Raw genomic sequence first — 15,838 nt, 5'->3', positions numbered from 1 at the left:
TGGAAATAAAGTTTACACTGCCATCTAGTGTTGAGCTAGTATTTTAACTGAGAACTTAAATAAGGTCTTCTTGGTACTAGGCACTAAGAGTGATTTACTACATTCCAAAATTATACAATGAAATACACTCAGAAGCATAAAGCTGCCATTGATGACATTTCACATGTCCCACCCAACCTTCCCATTAATTCACATAGGACACTTGGAGTGCAGTCCCATGGTAGGCTCTACCATCACCAGGTGCCAGTGGAGCTCAGGCAACCATGGGACAAGGCGTCTGCCCTGTAATGCTCCTGCATCTGCTGAAAGCTGGGGTCTATTCCAGAACCCACTTTGGAAGTCTTGATCAAAATGCTTTCCTCTTTTGAAAAACCAACCTAACCAAACCCTCCCTAGATGCAAGGATTCTTGTCACGCGTGTTTACATGACTTGCATCGCTCTGTTGTTTGCTCGATAAGCATGTACTGAGAAACTGTCTCATCCATTTCTATGTGTTTCACAATGTCTGTGGTACCTAAAGAGAGACAAACATGGGAGCATCAGCACAGAAGGATGTCGTGACCCCAAGGACATGCGGGCTAGCAGAGCCTTCCCTGGATACAGGGGCTCCCACCTACTTGCAGATGCCAAAGCCAAACTGATCCTCCTCAAGTCAACTCTGAGTTAGTAAGTACAAAGTAAGGACAGAAGCTCAAATGGAATACAGGTATGGGAAAGAATTCAGTCACCAAAGACACGGAAAAAAAAAATACGCACTTACCTATAAGCATTAATATAATCTTTCCTATGTTCCAGAAGAAAATCTCTCAGTTTGCCAATGTGTGAAATCTAGAATCAAAAGAACATAAAGAGTTTATATAGAGAGATATGTCACACTTGTCTGCAATAAATTTTAAATTAATAGACTATGGAATAGAGGTTGCAGACAAATTCTGAAGCTACAAACTGAACACTTCGGTTTTGGATTCTCACATGTAGCTGAGCCTTGAACAATACGGAGGTGAGGGGTGGCGACACCCTCCCAGTCGAAAATCCTTATATAACTTTTGACTCCCCCAAAACTGAACTCTTAGTGGCCTGTTGACCAGAAGCCTTACCAATAACATAAACAGTTGGTTAACACATATTTCATATGTTGTATCTATTATAAACTGTATCCTCACCAGAAAGCAAGCTAGAGAAAAAATGTTACTAAGAAAATCATAAGGAAGAGAAAATCCATTTATAGGATTGTATTGTATTCATCAAAGTAAAATCCACATAGAAGTGGGCCTACACAATTCAATCCCATGTTGTTCAAGGATCACCTGTCATCACTAACTTGTTGGTTAACTTGCCCAAAGTCACCCACATTCCTGGGCCTTAGTCTCCCATTGACAGTTCCTTCTTCCTCTAAGTGTTGTGATATGATCTAAGTTGTTAGAAGAGATAATCTCAAAGGAGCCTTGAGGTTAAATGAGGTAATGCATGTCTAGTAACTACACAGCATGTGCTCAATAAAGGCCAATTCCTTTCCTGATATGTCTTATATCTAAAATTTTATAAACAAATACTCCTTCTTCCGAGTGTCCTGGAGATGGATGCTAAGGCTGGAGATAGCAAGTTTATAGACAGGGCCCCACAGAGCAGCAGAGTTAAAAGCTTCAGGGGCAATGACAGCTCCTGACACAGCAAACCTCCATCTTCCTACTTCCCCAGCTGAACAAAAAGGACACAAAGGTACAAAGGACTCTATTTGTGATGGCTGGCATCTAGTATCATAAAGCCCTACTCTAAAGCACCTGCCACATGGAGTTAGGGATTAAAAAATAAGTAAAATAAAATTAAAAAGGTAGGAAGAAACCTACAACTACGGCTGATGAAGACCAAAGTGTTTCCAGAAGGAAAGAATGATTAACTAAGTCGGTGGCCTGCTCTGTCCTTTGACCACTGCTCACTCTAGCTTCCTCCTAATGCCCTTTGTACTCATTCCAAACATACATAACCCCAGCCTTGAAGGGTCCGTTGAACTTTCATCTTTCCATGAAAGTTTTTCTGTCAAGGACAACTCAGGCTAATTTTCGCTTTGCTCTCAACTTAAAAGCACTTCTGCATACCACCCACGTGGCCTGAAGTTACACAGGGCCCTGTCCTCTGGCTTCCCCGTCAGTGGGATTAGGAACCAAGCAAGCAGGACTGAGCTGCTTCCCTGCAGTTCCAAGCATAACACGCAGCACAGAGGGCGGTCCTTAAGTCTCTGCGGAACGAGTATGTGTCTAAATACAAAGATAGTATTTACCACAAAGGAAATGTTCAGCATTGGGCTGCAGATACGTCAATAGGGGTTCAGTTAAATTTCCCACAAAGTCGAGATGAATAATAAATGTGGTTCAGAAAAGTACCTCCAGGCATTTGAAGGGCAGGACTCAAACTAAAAATGAAGTGTGGCCCTAACATTCACTTATTACCCAGTTAACAGACAAGGGCTGAGAGTCGGCCTGACACCCCTGACCCCGTGAGGTCCGTCCTCTCCCCCACGGCCCTGCTGTGGGCATGCACAGCATCGCTAATGGTAACCAGTTTAGGAGAGTGAACCTCACAGAGGCCAAGTGATTCATTGAAGGTGACACATATAGCACGTGGCCAGGCTTAAAGGAAAACTCAGGACGGTCTGAGTTCAAGTTCAGTGTGTTTTCCTACACAACACAGCTGCCTTCCTTACACCCTTACTCCGATCTACCCCTTAAAAGCACTATAAAATCTGACCTTTAAGACTGTGGGGAAAATAGTTAAGAGAAGTACAAACAAGCTATTTACTGCCCCACATGTATGATTTGAAGGTTACTCTGCTGTGTTAAACTTTCAGTGGTTTATATCCCCTTCCCCAGCCCCTACCTACAAGGGGCCAGGTAAATAGCACATATGAGTAAAGCAAGGGAGGTGGATGGCTGTTGTACAGTTGGCAGTGGTAAATTCTGGATTTAAAATACGCTGAAGCCAAAAGAGGCAGCTTTGTGGCTGATAAAGTTTTCTGTAAAAAGTTTTAACAAGTCCAAAGGATCTGCGGCCCATCCCCTCACTGCCCAGCACCCCCACCTTCAGCTAGCTGCACTCGACCAGGAAGCCACGGTGCACGGGCATGAGCACCAGCAGCAAGAAGGCCCCAGAGGCATCTCAGAAAACATAAACTAGATGGCGTTTCACTTAAAGTATAACAAACGTGATTCCAAATTCTTACGTTCCGTAATGGCAAATTTCTATAAAATAAATTTATTAAACTGAAGCATGTTCCGTATAAAATGAAATTCTTGGTAAATTAAGAGGTAGTACGTAATTACGACTTAACAATATCACCAGTATGATTCGATACTTAACAGGAGTAAAATGAACAAAATAATATTTCAAATGCATAAAAAGAAAGAAAGAAATGAGCATTAAGATTTCTGTAGGTGGGGCACCTGAGTGGCTCAGTGGGTTAAAGCCTCTGCCTTCAGCTCAGGTCATGATCCCAGGGTCCTGGGATCAAGCCCCACATTGGGCTCCCTGCTCAGCAGGGAGCCTACTTCCTCCTCTCTCTCTGCCTGCCTCTCTGCCTGCTTGTGATCTCTGTCGTCAAATAAATTAAAAAAAAAAAAAAAAGATTTCTGTAGGTATCTGACAGCCTTGAAATTCTATTAGATTTCTAAAATAAATACACACATACACAAAAATCACAACAATCAGTAAGAAAAAAATATGTCAATAGGTCCTTGATGTGTCTAAATAGACAGAAACTCTTAAGTCCCGAACAGTCCCTATGTGATAGGGCTATCTGCATCATGAACGATTTGACAGTTTAATCACACGAGCATGACCATCATCTTTGTAAAGATTCTTGGCCAAGCTCTGATCTGTTTAGTGTTGTGCTTAGTCCTATTTTTGAGAATAAACTGCCAATGATAGTATACTTCATATGATTCTGAACAGGCCCTTAGGTTTTCAAATTTTTAGAGGTTGAGTACTTGTATGCTTTCAATTCTGAGCACCTCTACACACACTGCCAGTTTTAAAAGAACCACCCATATGTGTGTATCCAAAGAGAATGCCTCTTTGGCATTTGAAAGGCCAGTGTCAAGTCTAACATGAAAATCAGAGTAAAATGAAAGTGTTATTGCCCTGTAAAGATCTAAAACTAGTATCAATTTCTTAATCTTGGTGTCACTGAATGACATGGGGAGGGAGAGGCAGGGAGAGGGTCCTGGGAAGAAACAAGAGGTTACTGGGAAAGTCTGTGGCACCAGTGGGTGACAAAATGCAGGGGCTAAAAACAGGGAGTGTTCTATCACAGCCTCAGGCAGATAAGAGACACACCATCTTCATAGCTCTGTGCTTTTGTGACTGCTCTTCCTCTGCCTGGAACAACTTTCTTTATGGCAACTCCATGCCACCAGAAGAATCCCTATTCATCCTGCAGGCTTCCACTTAAATGTCACCTCCTCCAGGAAGTCTTAACACCTTCCTTAGTATTTTATAGATACCCATCAGCACTTCCCATAGATCATTAGAAGTATTTATCTGTGACCACTAGACTTCAACTGAGTTCCCTTGAGGTCAGGATCTATGCCCTATTCATCTCCAGGAGTGAAAAACGTTGGATGAGGAAAGGAGGGGGAAAGAAGTTTGTGGGGGTTGAAAATCCAACAGAAAGGCCTTCAAGATCTGATAACTCCCGACATAGCAGTTGGATCAAAAAGGTATCAGAGGTATCACAAGACTGCACCTAAACAACTGTGAACAAAGTAAGAAAGATGAACATGTCGGCTACCTGTGACAGTCATCCTCCCAGAAAATCAGTGGCACGTGTTTTCAGAAGGTAAGCTCAACTGAAGACATGTAACCTAACACACTTCATCTCTCACAAGGCTGATCGCCTCCCGTCTGACTGACAGTAGGCCCACCACCGGAGAGTTTTCATGACCACACCTGTGGTCTGACTACACTGCCATATCATCTGACACATGTCCTTCATTTCTAACACAAACTGTCATCTAAAGTAAGAATGGAACTGTATCTAAAAAAGAAAAGAAGAGAGGAAGGCAAGATGTACTTAATATCTGCACTGTGCCAGTCACTTTAAGCAGGTTGTTTTGTTGAACTTGGACAACAACCCTGAAATAGATTCTTTTTCTTGGTGGAGAGAAACCAAAGCCCAGAGAGGTGGTATTACCAGTGGAGCTGGGGCTGGAACCCCTAATCACACTGAGTCAGCACGGGTTCCCTCAAAAGCGGTCACTTAATGGACAGGCTGGTGTTTTCTAGTTTCGGTCAAGTTACTTTCATGCCTGCTGTGTACTGTTATTTCGCCTGTTAAAGAAGGAAAAAACCTCCTGCTTAATACTGATATTAAGAAATTATAATGAATTTTTGCTCAGGTGTGATAACAGTAAGCATTATGATTACTTTAACTTTTTATGTTTTTAAAATTCTTACCTTGTAGAGATGTATACTGAAAAATTTACAAGTCAAATATACCACTTTTTTGTTAGAACGAAACGATACCACCTCTATCGTTTTGAATTTGCTTCAAAACGATACAGGGGAGGGAGAGTATCAGATGAAGCAGGATAGGCCGTGAGTCAGTACGTGTTGAAGATGGGGGTTCTTTATAGCATTCTGTCTACTTCAGTATGTATTTAAAATCTCCCTTAACAAAAACATTTTTCTTTTAAGATTTATTTATTTGAGATCACAAAATAGGCAGAGAGGCAGGCAGAGAGAGGAGAAGGGGAAGCAGGCTCCCTGCTAAGCAGAGAGCCTGATAGGGGCTCAATCCCAGGACCCCGGGATCATAACCTGAGCCGAAGACAGAGGCTTTAACCCACTGGGCCACCCAGGTGCCCCTAAAAACATTTTTTAAAAGTCTCCCGTTTAGCATTTTCTTCCCCTAACACTTCTAGTCATTGGAAGTATATAGATCTGCTGCTGCCAAACTAGTAATACTCCATACTTGAACCAAAAACTAAATTCCATGTGAAATCTCTACCTACTTTATCTCTAAGTACTTTCGGTCTTTGCTTAAAGTTCCATTTACCAGGTCCGATGCCCCTTTGAAAAAGCAAAAAAAACCCCAAAACCTTCAGTGAGAGGGGGCCGTGTGCCCGGCGGTAGTCCCAGAGCTGCATGTGCGTTTGCTCCCCTAATTCTCCCAGGCGTGATCGCAGGGAACACCATCACACCTGTTCTACAGATGAGAAAACAGAGTCAGAGACAGGATAAATAATGTGCTTGGGAGTGAAGTCTGGTATCAGACTTGAGTTCTTAACCTCCGAACCGAAGCACAGATTGTGCACAGGTCACAACTGTCGTCCCCCAACAAGGGGGACGACGGAGGAAGGTACCCGAGTGAGCGACGTCACGCTGATCCTCTCTTCCTCCATCCTACTCGGCAGTGCACTACACACTTGCAGACACCCAACAGCGATGGCCACATGCTGACCACCCGCCACGGGGCTGTCACACCGTGCATCAGCTGCTCGGTCCATGTGCGCCATCGTTCACTCTGCTGGAACAACTGGACGACTTAGACGTGACCCCTGTTCCCGTTTAAGACACATGGAAACTGCGGCTCATGCAAGGTTACAAGGCTAGTGAGAGGCAGAACTGGGACGGATCACAGATGTGTGTGCCTCAAGGGTGAAGTTACCCGTCCTGTATCATCCTGCCAAAAGACTAATCAGACTAGTAAGATTTAGCTTACTGAAGTTTGGGGTTTTTCCTCACGATAATATAATAAAATTCAATGCTGAATTTAAAATGTTTTTTTAACTACGTGGATACAGAAAGATCCAAGAAAGGCTTCCACACACAGTGCTCATTTTAAAAGTCGCCTATATGCTAGGTATCTAAGTAGGAAACTTCACATATTTAAAGGGAATGTGTCCACTGGCTCACTTCCTCTCCTTCCAGGTCAGCTGCCATGTGTTGGGTTTTGCAACATAGTAGGCTTGGGGTTGGCAAAGCTACTCGGATGTGGAGAGGAAGGCCCACAAACATAAGCAAGGAAACAGGATGGTCAGGAAGCCCGGCAGTGCAATGCTGATCAATTTGTTCTGAGTATCGATCATCAAACTACCACAAAACATGGCTTAAAAGAACAATGAAGACAACTTCCCAGAATGCTTTTCTTCCTGAGTGCCCCTATGGCCACCTCCATACAGTTCGGGCAGGATCTGGGCAGAGGAGCACAGTCTGGGCGGAGCACAGTCTGGGCGGAGATCAGTGGGCAAGAGAGGGATGGGCAGGAAATCCAGGGAGGGCAGAGATTCTTGGGTTCTGACCTCTGCTTCGCCACCCACTGCTGAGGGAGACCCCCATCCCCACTCCTTAGGCTTTACATGCAGGGGCTTCAGCCGGACCAATATTCCTGGCCTCAGACTGGGGAGGAGCAGCAATGTAACTGGCTTATGATTTGGAGAAAGGAATGAGCAAGCTCGGCTCTGTCTCGCCCTCTCCTCTGTGCACAGCAGCCAGCCAGCAGAGAGGGCATATTCTGACCCAAGCTCTCCCCATATTTGGCTACAAATCTAAAGCCAGGTTCCCCATGTGGCTTTTTCAAGTTCTGACGCCTGTATTTCTCTTTCAGGTGGTTCCAAAATTGGGCTGAGAAGAAAGGGGTGCTTTTACAAGCTCCCCTAAACTCTTAGCCTTTGCCAACTGAAATTTTGAGCAAGTTGCTTAATCTCCCTGGGCTTCACTACAAAGAGAGGGAGTAAACATTGTTTTTAAAAAACAGTAGTATAATGAGCTACCTGCCAGCTTTTACTGAGTGCATACTATGCGGCAGGCCCCCGTGTGAATGCTCTGCACCCATGATCTCATAGACTCTTCATGACCCTAAGGCATAGGTTCTATTATAATCCCAGTTCACAGATAGGAAGACATGGAAGTATAATTCTGCGGAAATGGTTCTGAAGAAATGGAAGACTGTGACTCCCACACCAGGAACCTGTATGTTTCTAGTCTCTGTGAGTCTGCCCACGAAGATGGTTCTGCTGTCCCAGCTGAGCAAGGCAGGTCTGAGAGACTTGCTTTTACTGCAAGTGTAGATGGATCGTTCTGAGATAAAAAATGCCCAACACTGGACAGAGCTGTTTGGATTAAAGGCACGGGCTCTAGCTATGGGAGAGCACCAAGCTAACAGGCACACTCCAGGATCAGCCAGGATCTGGCTTTTTTGGGGGGCTGACACTTCTCCCAACAAGGGATTTGAACTGCGTTCTAGAACTACAGGTGTTCATCTGACTCCTGTATTCCTTTTGTTTTCTGAACATCAACTGAGTTCACTTTTAAGTAGCTATATAAATTTAAAGACTCTTTCCCCAAATCAAGACACTGAAATTCTCCATAACCCATTTATCATAAAAGCAATGTAGTTTCTAAATCAGATGCATTTGACAGGGTAAAAAAAAAAAGATTCTCACATCATATGTCCTTACACAAAAAGGTTTTACTAGGAGGGACCAAACAAAACCAAAAACTTCCCAGTCTGCACACTCGTGAGATTGTGCGAGGTACCCTGGGTGAGTCTGAGCTGCCAACACAGTGGGTTTGCCCACAAGCTGTTGTTGGGGGGTGGGGATGGGAACCCGGCTTGTCTGAAACACAAACTGCATGAACCATTTACAGAAAATATGTGAAATGGCACCTAAAGTTGTACACACGCAGAAAGGAACCTAAAAGATCGCCCATCAAAATAACTGATGCTTGTCTGGCCGGTGAGACTCGGACATTTTGTTTTCTTAATATCTTTTTGTACTTTAACATTTTTCTACAATTAGTATATATAGTCTTTGTAATCAGACAAAAAGTGTTTTTAAACAAAAAGGCAAATCTTCCCACATACTTCCTGACTAAAAGTGTACACTGACTCCCCATTAGCGACAAATCAGACCTAGCCTAAGCCTGAGGCCTGGGGGTCCCTCTCTCTGTGGACATCTCCAGTGCAGAAGCGCCCCCCCCCCATTCCAGTCTTCTGCCTCAACTGCTCTGCTTAAGGGAGACACCTCTTAGAAGTCTTCTCTGCCACTTCCAGGCCAGGTTAAGGCCCCTTCCTGCAAGCCGACCCCTTTCAGAGATGCTGATTAGCATCTTGTGGAATGTTTTTGTGTCCATCTGATATAAGCCGCTCAGGCACACACCGGCCCAAAGCCCTTCCTCAATGAGTCAGTGTTCTGAACCGCACGGATTCTCTACCCCTTTCACAACCTGAGAGCAGGGTAAAACCGCACAGTCCGGCGGCTCATACTGGACATTATCCACTAGATGGCGACACCAGGACTGCCGCTGGGGCAACAGCAGGAACTCGAGAACACATCACCCTTTTCTCCCAAGGGCTTTTACTATTTCTCGGGTTCTTTGTTGTTTGATCTAGAATCAAAGGATTATTAAAGGTTAATTATTCTGCGCAGGCCAAAGCTGAAATGACATTGTTTGAAAACTTACACGTGCACTTGGAGGAGTCCAAGACAACTTGAAAACCCTGCACTCGAGGCACGGCGGACACAAAGGGAGCTGTAGGCACATGGCTGCCATCTGCCGTCCCAGGCGGCAGGCCCAGCTCTGTTTACGTGTGTCCCCCATAGACCAGTCCTGCGAGCTGCTCCTGGCCGGGAGCTGTGTAAATTACCCAAAGCAAGATAAACTGCAAAACAAAAACCCTGGTACAAAATGGTGGGATTCTTCTCAAAGGATGACTGCCTTTTAACTGTGGGGCGAGTTCAAAGCGGTCACAAGTGTCCTTTGCTGGTCACAGCAGTGGTTTGACTTGCAAGCCACCCACCCCCCACCCCCACGATAGGAATTCTGTCTGCTGGCACTCACAGCCCTTCCAACAAAGCCCTGATTGATTATGAAACACTAAGTACCGATTTGCATAATTTGCCTCTGCAAGAAACAACCATTGTTCAAGATTAAAGAGACTCCAGTAGGTCCCTCTGGCATATTGTAAAAAGTTCCCTGTTACACAAAATCATTATTTTTTTTTTCATTCAATCAGTGGACACAGCTTGCTGTTCAGTTTAGTATGCAGCCAAAGACACAGCCAGAACCACCACTGCCATATAAATGTTTGCCAACTACTGATAAGCTAAAATTATTTTTCACAAGGATTGTGTTCCCGAGTTTCATTGGAAGGCCCACTAACTAAATTCTGAACCCACTCCCTTCAGTCCTAACTGAAAATACATCAATACCAATTACAGCTGCAAGTTCAGAACCAAGGCGCCTGTGGAGTACGGCAACCCTGCAGCCGTCACGGCGGGGGCTGTCTGCGCCCGGTCCCCAAGCGAGAGAAGCTCCCCACTGACTAGTCACCCACAAAAGAGCCTGGCAAGGCCACAGACACCCACTGGCGCTCTGGGTCTCAGCAGCCGGCCTGTTAAGGGACCGCCTACATGAACCATTCCTTTCTTGCTTCCTTTCTTTCAGCAGCTGTTTAGGAAGCAAGAGCACACAGGCAGGGCCCCTCCCGGCGGCCCCCCTCCAGATTTCTATTGCAGGATGCTGCCACCATTCAATGACCAGGGGGCACTGGAGGGGCCACAGTCATGTAGGCAATTCTGGCCACTCCCTGCCTGCCTTCACAAATTCCTAACGCCCTCTCCCCAACCTCCCCCTCCTGAAGCTCCATCCTTCCTCTGCTTCCTGGACCCCACTCTTGCCAGGTTCTCCTCCTAAACCTCTGGCAAACTTTCTTGACCTTCATTCACCACTGCCTCTGCCTTTACTAACCTATGAGACATACTTAGGTTCAGCATGCTCACATGGCTGTGTGCGCAGAGACTCCCTCCCTCTCATCCACAGCTTTATTCACCCTCCACAGAACACATCCACCTGCCTCTGCCCGGCTCCAGGCAGGTGCATATAACCTCCACCATGAGTCCGGCTGGTGCCTCCAGAGCAATGTGTCCCAGGCACCAATAAACCAACCATGGACACTCCTCCCTCCTGGCTTACTCAGCCCTTCCTGTTCCTGGTCCCCGCCCTCCAAGAGAAAGAGCTTCTCTCGTGATGCCTCAAGCTAGAAAGGTCATTTTAGACTCTTCCCTCTTTTCCACCCGACAGACTAAACTGGTCAGCCAGGCCTGTCCATTGGAACTGAACCACCGTCCAAACTCCGGTCCTTCCTGCACCCATCCCACGTTCCAGACCCACAGAGCCTTTCCCTCATGAAGACTTCTCTTCACTGCTTCTGCATGTTGGCCCCCACTGTTCTCTCCACCTGCAACATCTTCTTTCTCATCAGCCAATCTTCTACTTAAACATGCTGGGCCCAAGGAGGTAGTAACGCACGGCATTGTGGGTTCGCTCCCACTTTCTCTGCATGAAGCCCTCCTTGAGGCACTCTATGTCTGTTACTTAAATGTTATAAGTGTTAGTTTGATGTATATATGTTACACACAATATATATGTATGTGAAAATATACATGCATAAATACATAAATGTTATTAGTTCAATATAGAAAATGCTCTATTCCATCAATTTGGAAACCTCATTAGAAAAAAGACACACTTGATCATGACCTACAGAAAACTGTAATCAGTAGCTGAATAACCTATTCTGGATTTCTCTTGAGAACCAGTACCAACCTTACCAGACAGCAGTTTTCAGAATTCAGCATGTGCTGAGAGAGACAGACAGACACATGGAGACAGGGGAACGATAAATGTAAGCACAAAAGAGGAGAGAGACTGATGTTTCTATTTCCACCCTTCTATTCTGGCTTCAGTCTTGAGTAGCAGGCAGCTGGGATGGTTAAACTAGGAGTCAAGGAAGACGAACATTTGTTGGGATGAATTTGGTGGCCTAATATCTCGTATTAGCAACCTGAAAAAGTATTTCTTCTAACATTAAGCTTCTATCCCTTTGAGAAATTTAGAAACTAAAAAATAAAATCTTAGATTCTTCGTGTTAATGAGGTCATCAAAGAATGTAGGACGTAATCTTGAAACCAGAAAGAGCACTAGACAGCACATAGCGACGCAGGAGCTAAGTGCAGCTTTCATTTTAAAACAGGTCTAGGTTTCTTCAACTTCAAGAAAAAGCAGAAGCCTACAACCTTCCCAGCCTTTTCGTCCTCATGCTTCTGACCTCAACTTTTCTCTCTACATCTCCTGGTCTTCGTGATCATACCTCAGTCTAATTAAGCATCCTACGCTTGTTCTCCTAGTACCCCAAACTGCGTTCACATGGCATTGCTAGCACATTCCCGTTTCCAAACTCTGTCCACTCCTGGTCTCTCTGGCCTTTCTCTGTGCCTCACACATGCTGTGTGACACAAAGGGTATAAAGCAAGTAAACCTCTTCCTTCCTGGATTCTCAAGACCAGAAAGGGCCTGGATGATGCTTACCTGCTTCGTCTGATGGTGAGGAGCCCACTATCTCTTCCGGGTCACCCATTCCACTTGGAACCGTGCCAAGTTCTTTCCCACTCTGAGCTGAGTTCAGCTCCCCACCCCCCTCACCCCTCGGTTTTCTCTCTTCTCTGAACTAAACATTCTCAACCCCATCAAGCCTTCACTAATCTCCTCTGAATGTTGCAATGGGTCTCAAAAATCAAATGCAGTTCCCAGAACTGACTCAATATTCTGTGTGTCAGCCGGAAGTGCAGAGGAAAGCAGAAACATCACCCTCCTGTTCTAGCTTCTGGGCTTCTATTAAGGCTACCCAAGAGCATGCTCACTTTCATTTCACTGAGTGAGGCTGACTTCACACCAACTATAATCATTTCTTCCATGACTGCTGCTGCTTATCTATGCCTTCCCTATAGTCCTATTTTCCCCACTTCCTGTTATTTGCCACTCTCATCATTCTTCCATTAAAGACATCTATGACTAAAAATAATCAATTAAACAAATGGGGTGAAAATGGAGCTGAAAGAGAAGTAAGGAATAAGGAGTTCTAGCCCCCTCCCCATGGACCGGCAGCTCAACCAGCCACATGTGCCTCCACAGTACAAATCTTCAGTTCATCTAAAATGAACAAAAATATCACGGAGACTTTTATGACAGCCTTCTGAAAGCCCCTCTTCCCCGCACTTCCCTGCCTAGCAACCCGACACAAACGAGGCTAGCGGCGGGTACGGCCCCTGCTTCGTGATCTAGGGCTGGATAATCTCCCTACTTTCTTTTCTGTGTGCCTGGAAACCTTCTTTCATTTCTTCCCTTGACAAATATGGCAGACCCGGAATGGGCCAAGCACAGTAAGATGGGAGGTAATAAAGAAGAAGAGAGGGAGGCAGGAGGGTGAGGAGAACAGGAAGTTTCAACTCAAGGGTCTTACATGGCTTCACACTGCTTTTCAGATCCCATCCAAGCCACATCTGGGCCAGAGACACCGTGCAGAGCACGTGCAGAGACTGTATATACAGAGCGTGTGCAAACGCTATGTGTGCAGACTGTGTGTGCAAACTGTGCGTGCACAGACTGTACAGCATACATGAGAGACTGTGCATGCAGAATGTGTGCAGAGACTGTGTGTGCAGAGACTGTGTGTGTGCAGACTGTGCACAGACGGTGTACAGCATACACAGAGAGACTGTGCATGCAGAGTGTATGGAGAGACTGTCTGCTAAGCACGGAGACTGGGTGTAGAAACGGCATGTAGTGATGGCACATGTAGAGGGTGTGTGTGCGGAGTGTGCACAGGGCTGCATTCCTCCCAGTCCCAGTTGCCCGAGCACGGCTGACACAGATGGGAGTCTGGATCCCAGCTCCGCCACAGCTCTGTCACTGACCCGTGATACGGCCTTGCGCCAGCCGCTGAACTTCTTCAAACTGTAACTTCTGACCATGTAAGTGGGAAACTGACCCAGAAGGCGACCACAAGCCATCAACGTGAGCAGTGTCCACGCAGGCTCTGTCTCGGTGTCAGGCCCCTAGCACCCGCAGCAAGGGGAAGGGCTGCCACAGGGAGAAGGCAGGAATCTCTCACAAAGCTGTGGCAGTGGGGAGTGTGGCGAGTCACAGCAGTGTAAGCAGCCGCAGAATTGGATGCAGCACAAACCCAGCATGACAGGAGACGAGTGGCCGTCGCACCAGTAACCACCACTGACTGAGCAGCGTACTCCACGCCGGTCTTAACCTATTGAACCCACACAACAACCCCTGTTGTGGGTGCCGGGGTCACCCCCGGCGAGAGAAGGAAACCGAGGCCAGAAGGGAGGCTGGACACACAGCCTGTGGTTCCACAGCAGCTCGCTGACGTCGCAGAAGGAATGCCCAGAGGTTCCGGCCCGGGAAGTCCATGGTGAACCTGCACCTCGGTAATGGGTGGTCCTCGCGGGTTCTGAGGTCAGGAGCAGAGGTAGGCAAGGGCACAGAGTGACGAGCGAAGGGCAGTGGCACAGGCGATCTGAGCTGGGCTCTGCTCCACGAGAGCGGGGCATCTGGAGAAGCCCTTCCAGAAAGCAGCTGAGGGATGACTCCCCTGGGTACGACCAGCTCCTGAAAGAGCTGCACTTGGCCTCATGCTGTGTGTCCTGCTGTAATCTGACCACCTCCACAGAGGACTGCCCCTGATGTCGGCTTAACTTGGGTGCAGAAGGTGAAAAGCACACACCATCCCTACGACAGAAGAGACTACACTGGGTTCCAGCACACATTTTCAACAATCTGCTCAAAACAGCTCATCTCCCCCACACTTGGAATCCATGGCTGTTTCTTCAGCTGCGCATCAGAGGAAGCGGCTGGTTTGAGTTTAGGAGCCATGAAGAGTGTGCAGATGCTCCTTCTCAGATGCTAGGATCCCAGGCAGTGAGCAAGATACGCTTACTAGTAGAGGCCCTAGGGAAACGAATCAGCGCCGGGGCCGGCGAGTCCCAGCCCCATCCCGCCCTTGGTGCTCAGCGCCCACACAGGGTCAGACAGTAGGCACCACTGACATCAGCATTTCCTTTCCGCGGAATGCACAGATAACCTCCTGCTGGTCCCGTGTGTGAGGAATGCGCCTCCAGTGCCCAGCTTGGCCCTCCTGCAGCCCTACACGCTCCACCATGTCTTCTCCCCGCTTCCCTCGCTGCAGGTGCTCTGCTCCGAGTCACCACACGTGGTCTCTGGGAACCACTGCGCACACCTGCACTCCACAGCCAGCCCATATCCGTTCTGTTCCCTTGGAAAGCCCAGTGTGCTCGTGAGCAGGTATGCTGGACTCTTCTGATGCTCTCCCAGCTTCTCAGAATGAGCTTAAGGATTTAGGTCCTTGAGATCCTCGTTGATTCAGATTTTCTGACTCAGAACAACACAACTATGGACAGAACCTTGGAGAGATTGGTCATAAGAAATTAGAAATATTTATAAAATTGTTCATAAGGCGTAGGTGAAAAAGTAGAAGATGTACCTAATGTGTACACATTATAAATATTGTTAGGTAAATGTTCAACAAAACAGTAACAGCAACCACTCAGTACTTACTATGACGCCAAGGAGAGCTACAGGGGCTTTGGTCAGATGACCCCACTTAATCCTCACTGGGACCCTCTGAGGTGGGGCCATCATTAGTCCCTCTTTCCAGATGGGAGAGGCTCACTAGTAAGTGTCAGAGTTGGACTCCTAATCTCTGGCTCTTCCCGTTCCCTTTAGAACTTTGACAAGAGGGCTACGAGGAAAACAGACTCCATTTATATCTGAGTTCTTCAAATTGAAACCTCAACTCTATCTTTAAAATCACTTATGTATCTTACAAAACAAATAGTGTAAAATTGAAATTTGTGCTTCATTTGGGGGGGGGGGGGTTATATTCTTAATTTCTTGAGTTGCCCTTCCAAAAGAATCATGAATATTTACAGTCTTTTACCTTTTTACCTGGCAAAGAGGCCTATGAGC

General features: G+C 46.4%; 1 protein-coding gene across 3 annotated transcripts in view; it reads right to left on the bottom strand.

The window, feature by feature from the left end:
* Positions 1–15,838, bottom strand: part of STX18 (syntaxin 18) — a 115,901-nt gene that overhangs the window by 46,236 nt on the left and 53,827 nt on the right. For 2 of the 3 annotated variants that reach the window (XM_059380721.1, XM_059380729.1), the window contains exon 2: positions 762–829. In XM_059380721.1, the coding sequence (XP_059236704.1) occupies positions 762–829 (68 nt within the window). Of the gene's footprint in view, positions 1–761; positions 831–15,838 lie in introns of all 3 variants that reach the window. The other variant, XM_059380739.1, reaches the window with a different exon arrangement.

This window comes from Mustela nigripes, chromosome 1 (genome assembly GCF_022355385.1).
Source record: "Mustela nigripes isolate SB6536 chromosome 1, MUSNIG.SB6536, whole genome shotgun sequence".
In the NCBI taxonomy this organism is placed as follows: Eukaryota; Metazoa; Chordata; class Mammalia; order Carnivora; family Mustelidae; genus Mustela; species Mustela nigripes.
Note: the sequence above shows the minus strand (reverse complement) of the source record. Positions and strands in the feature narration are given on the sequence as shown.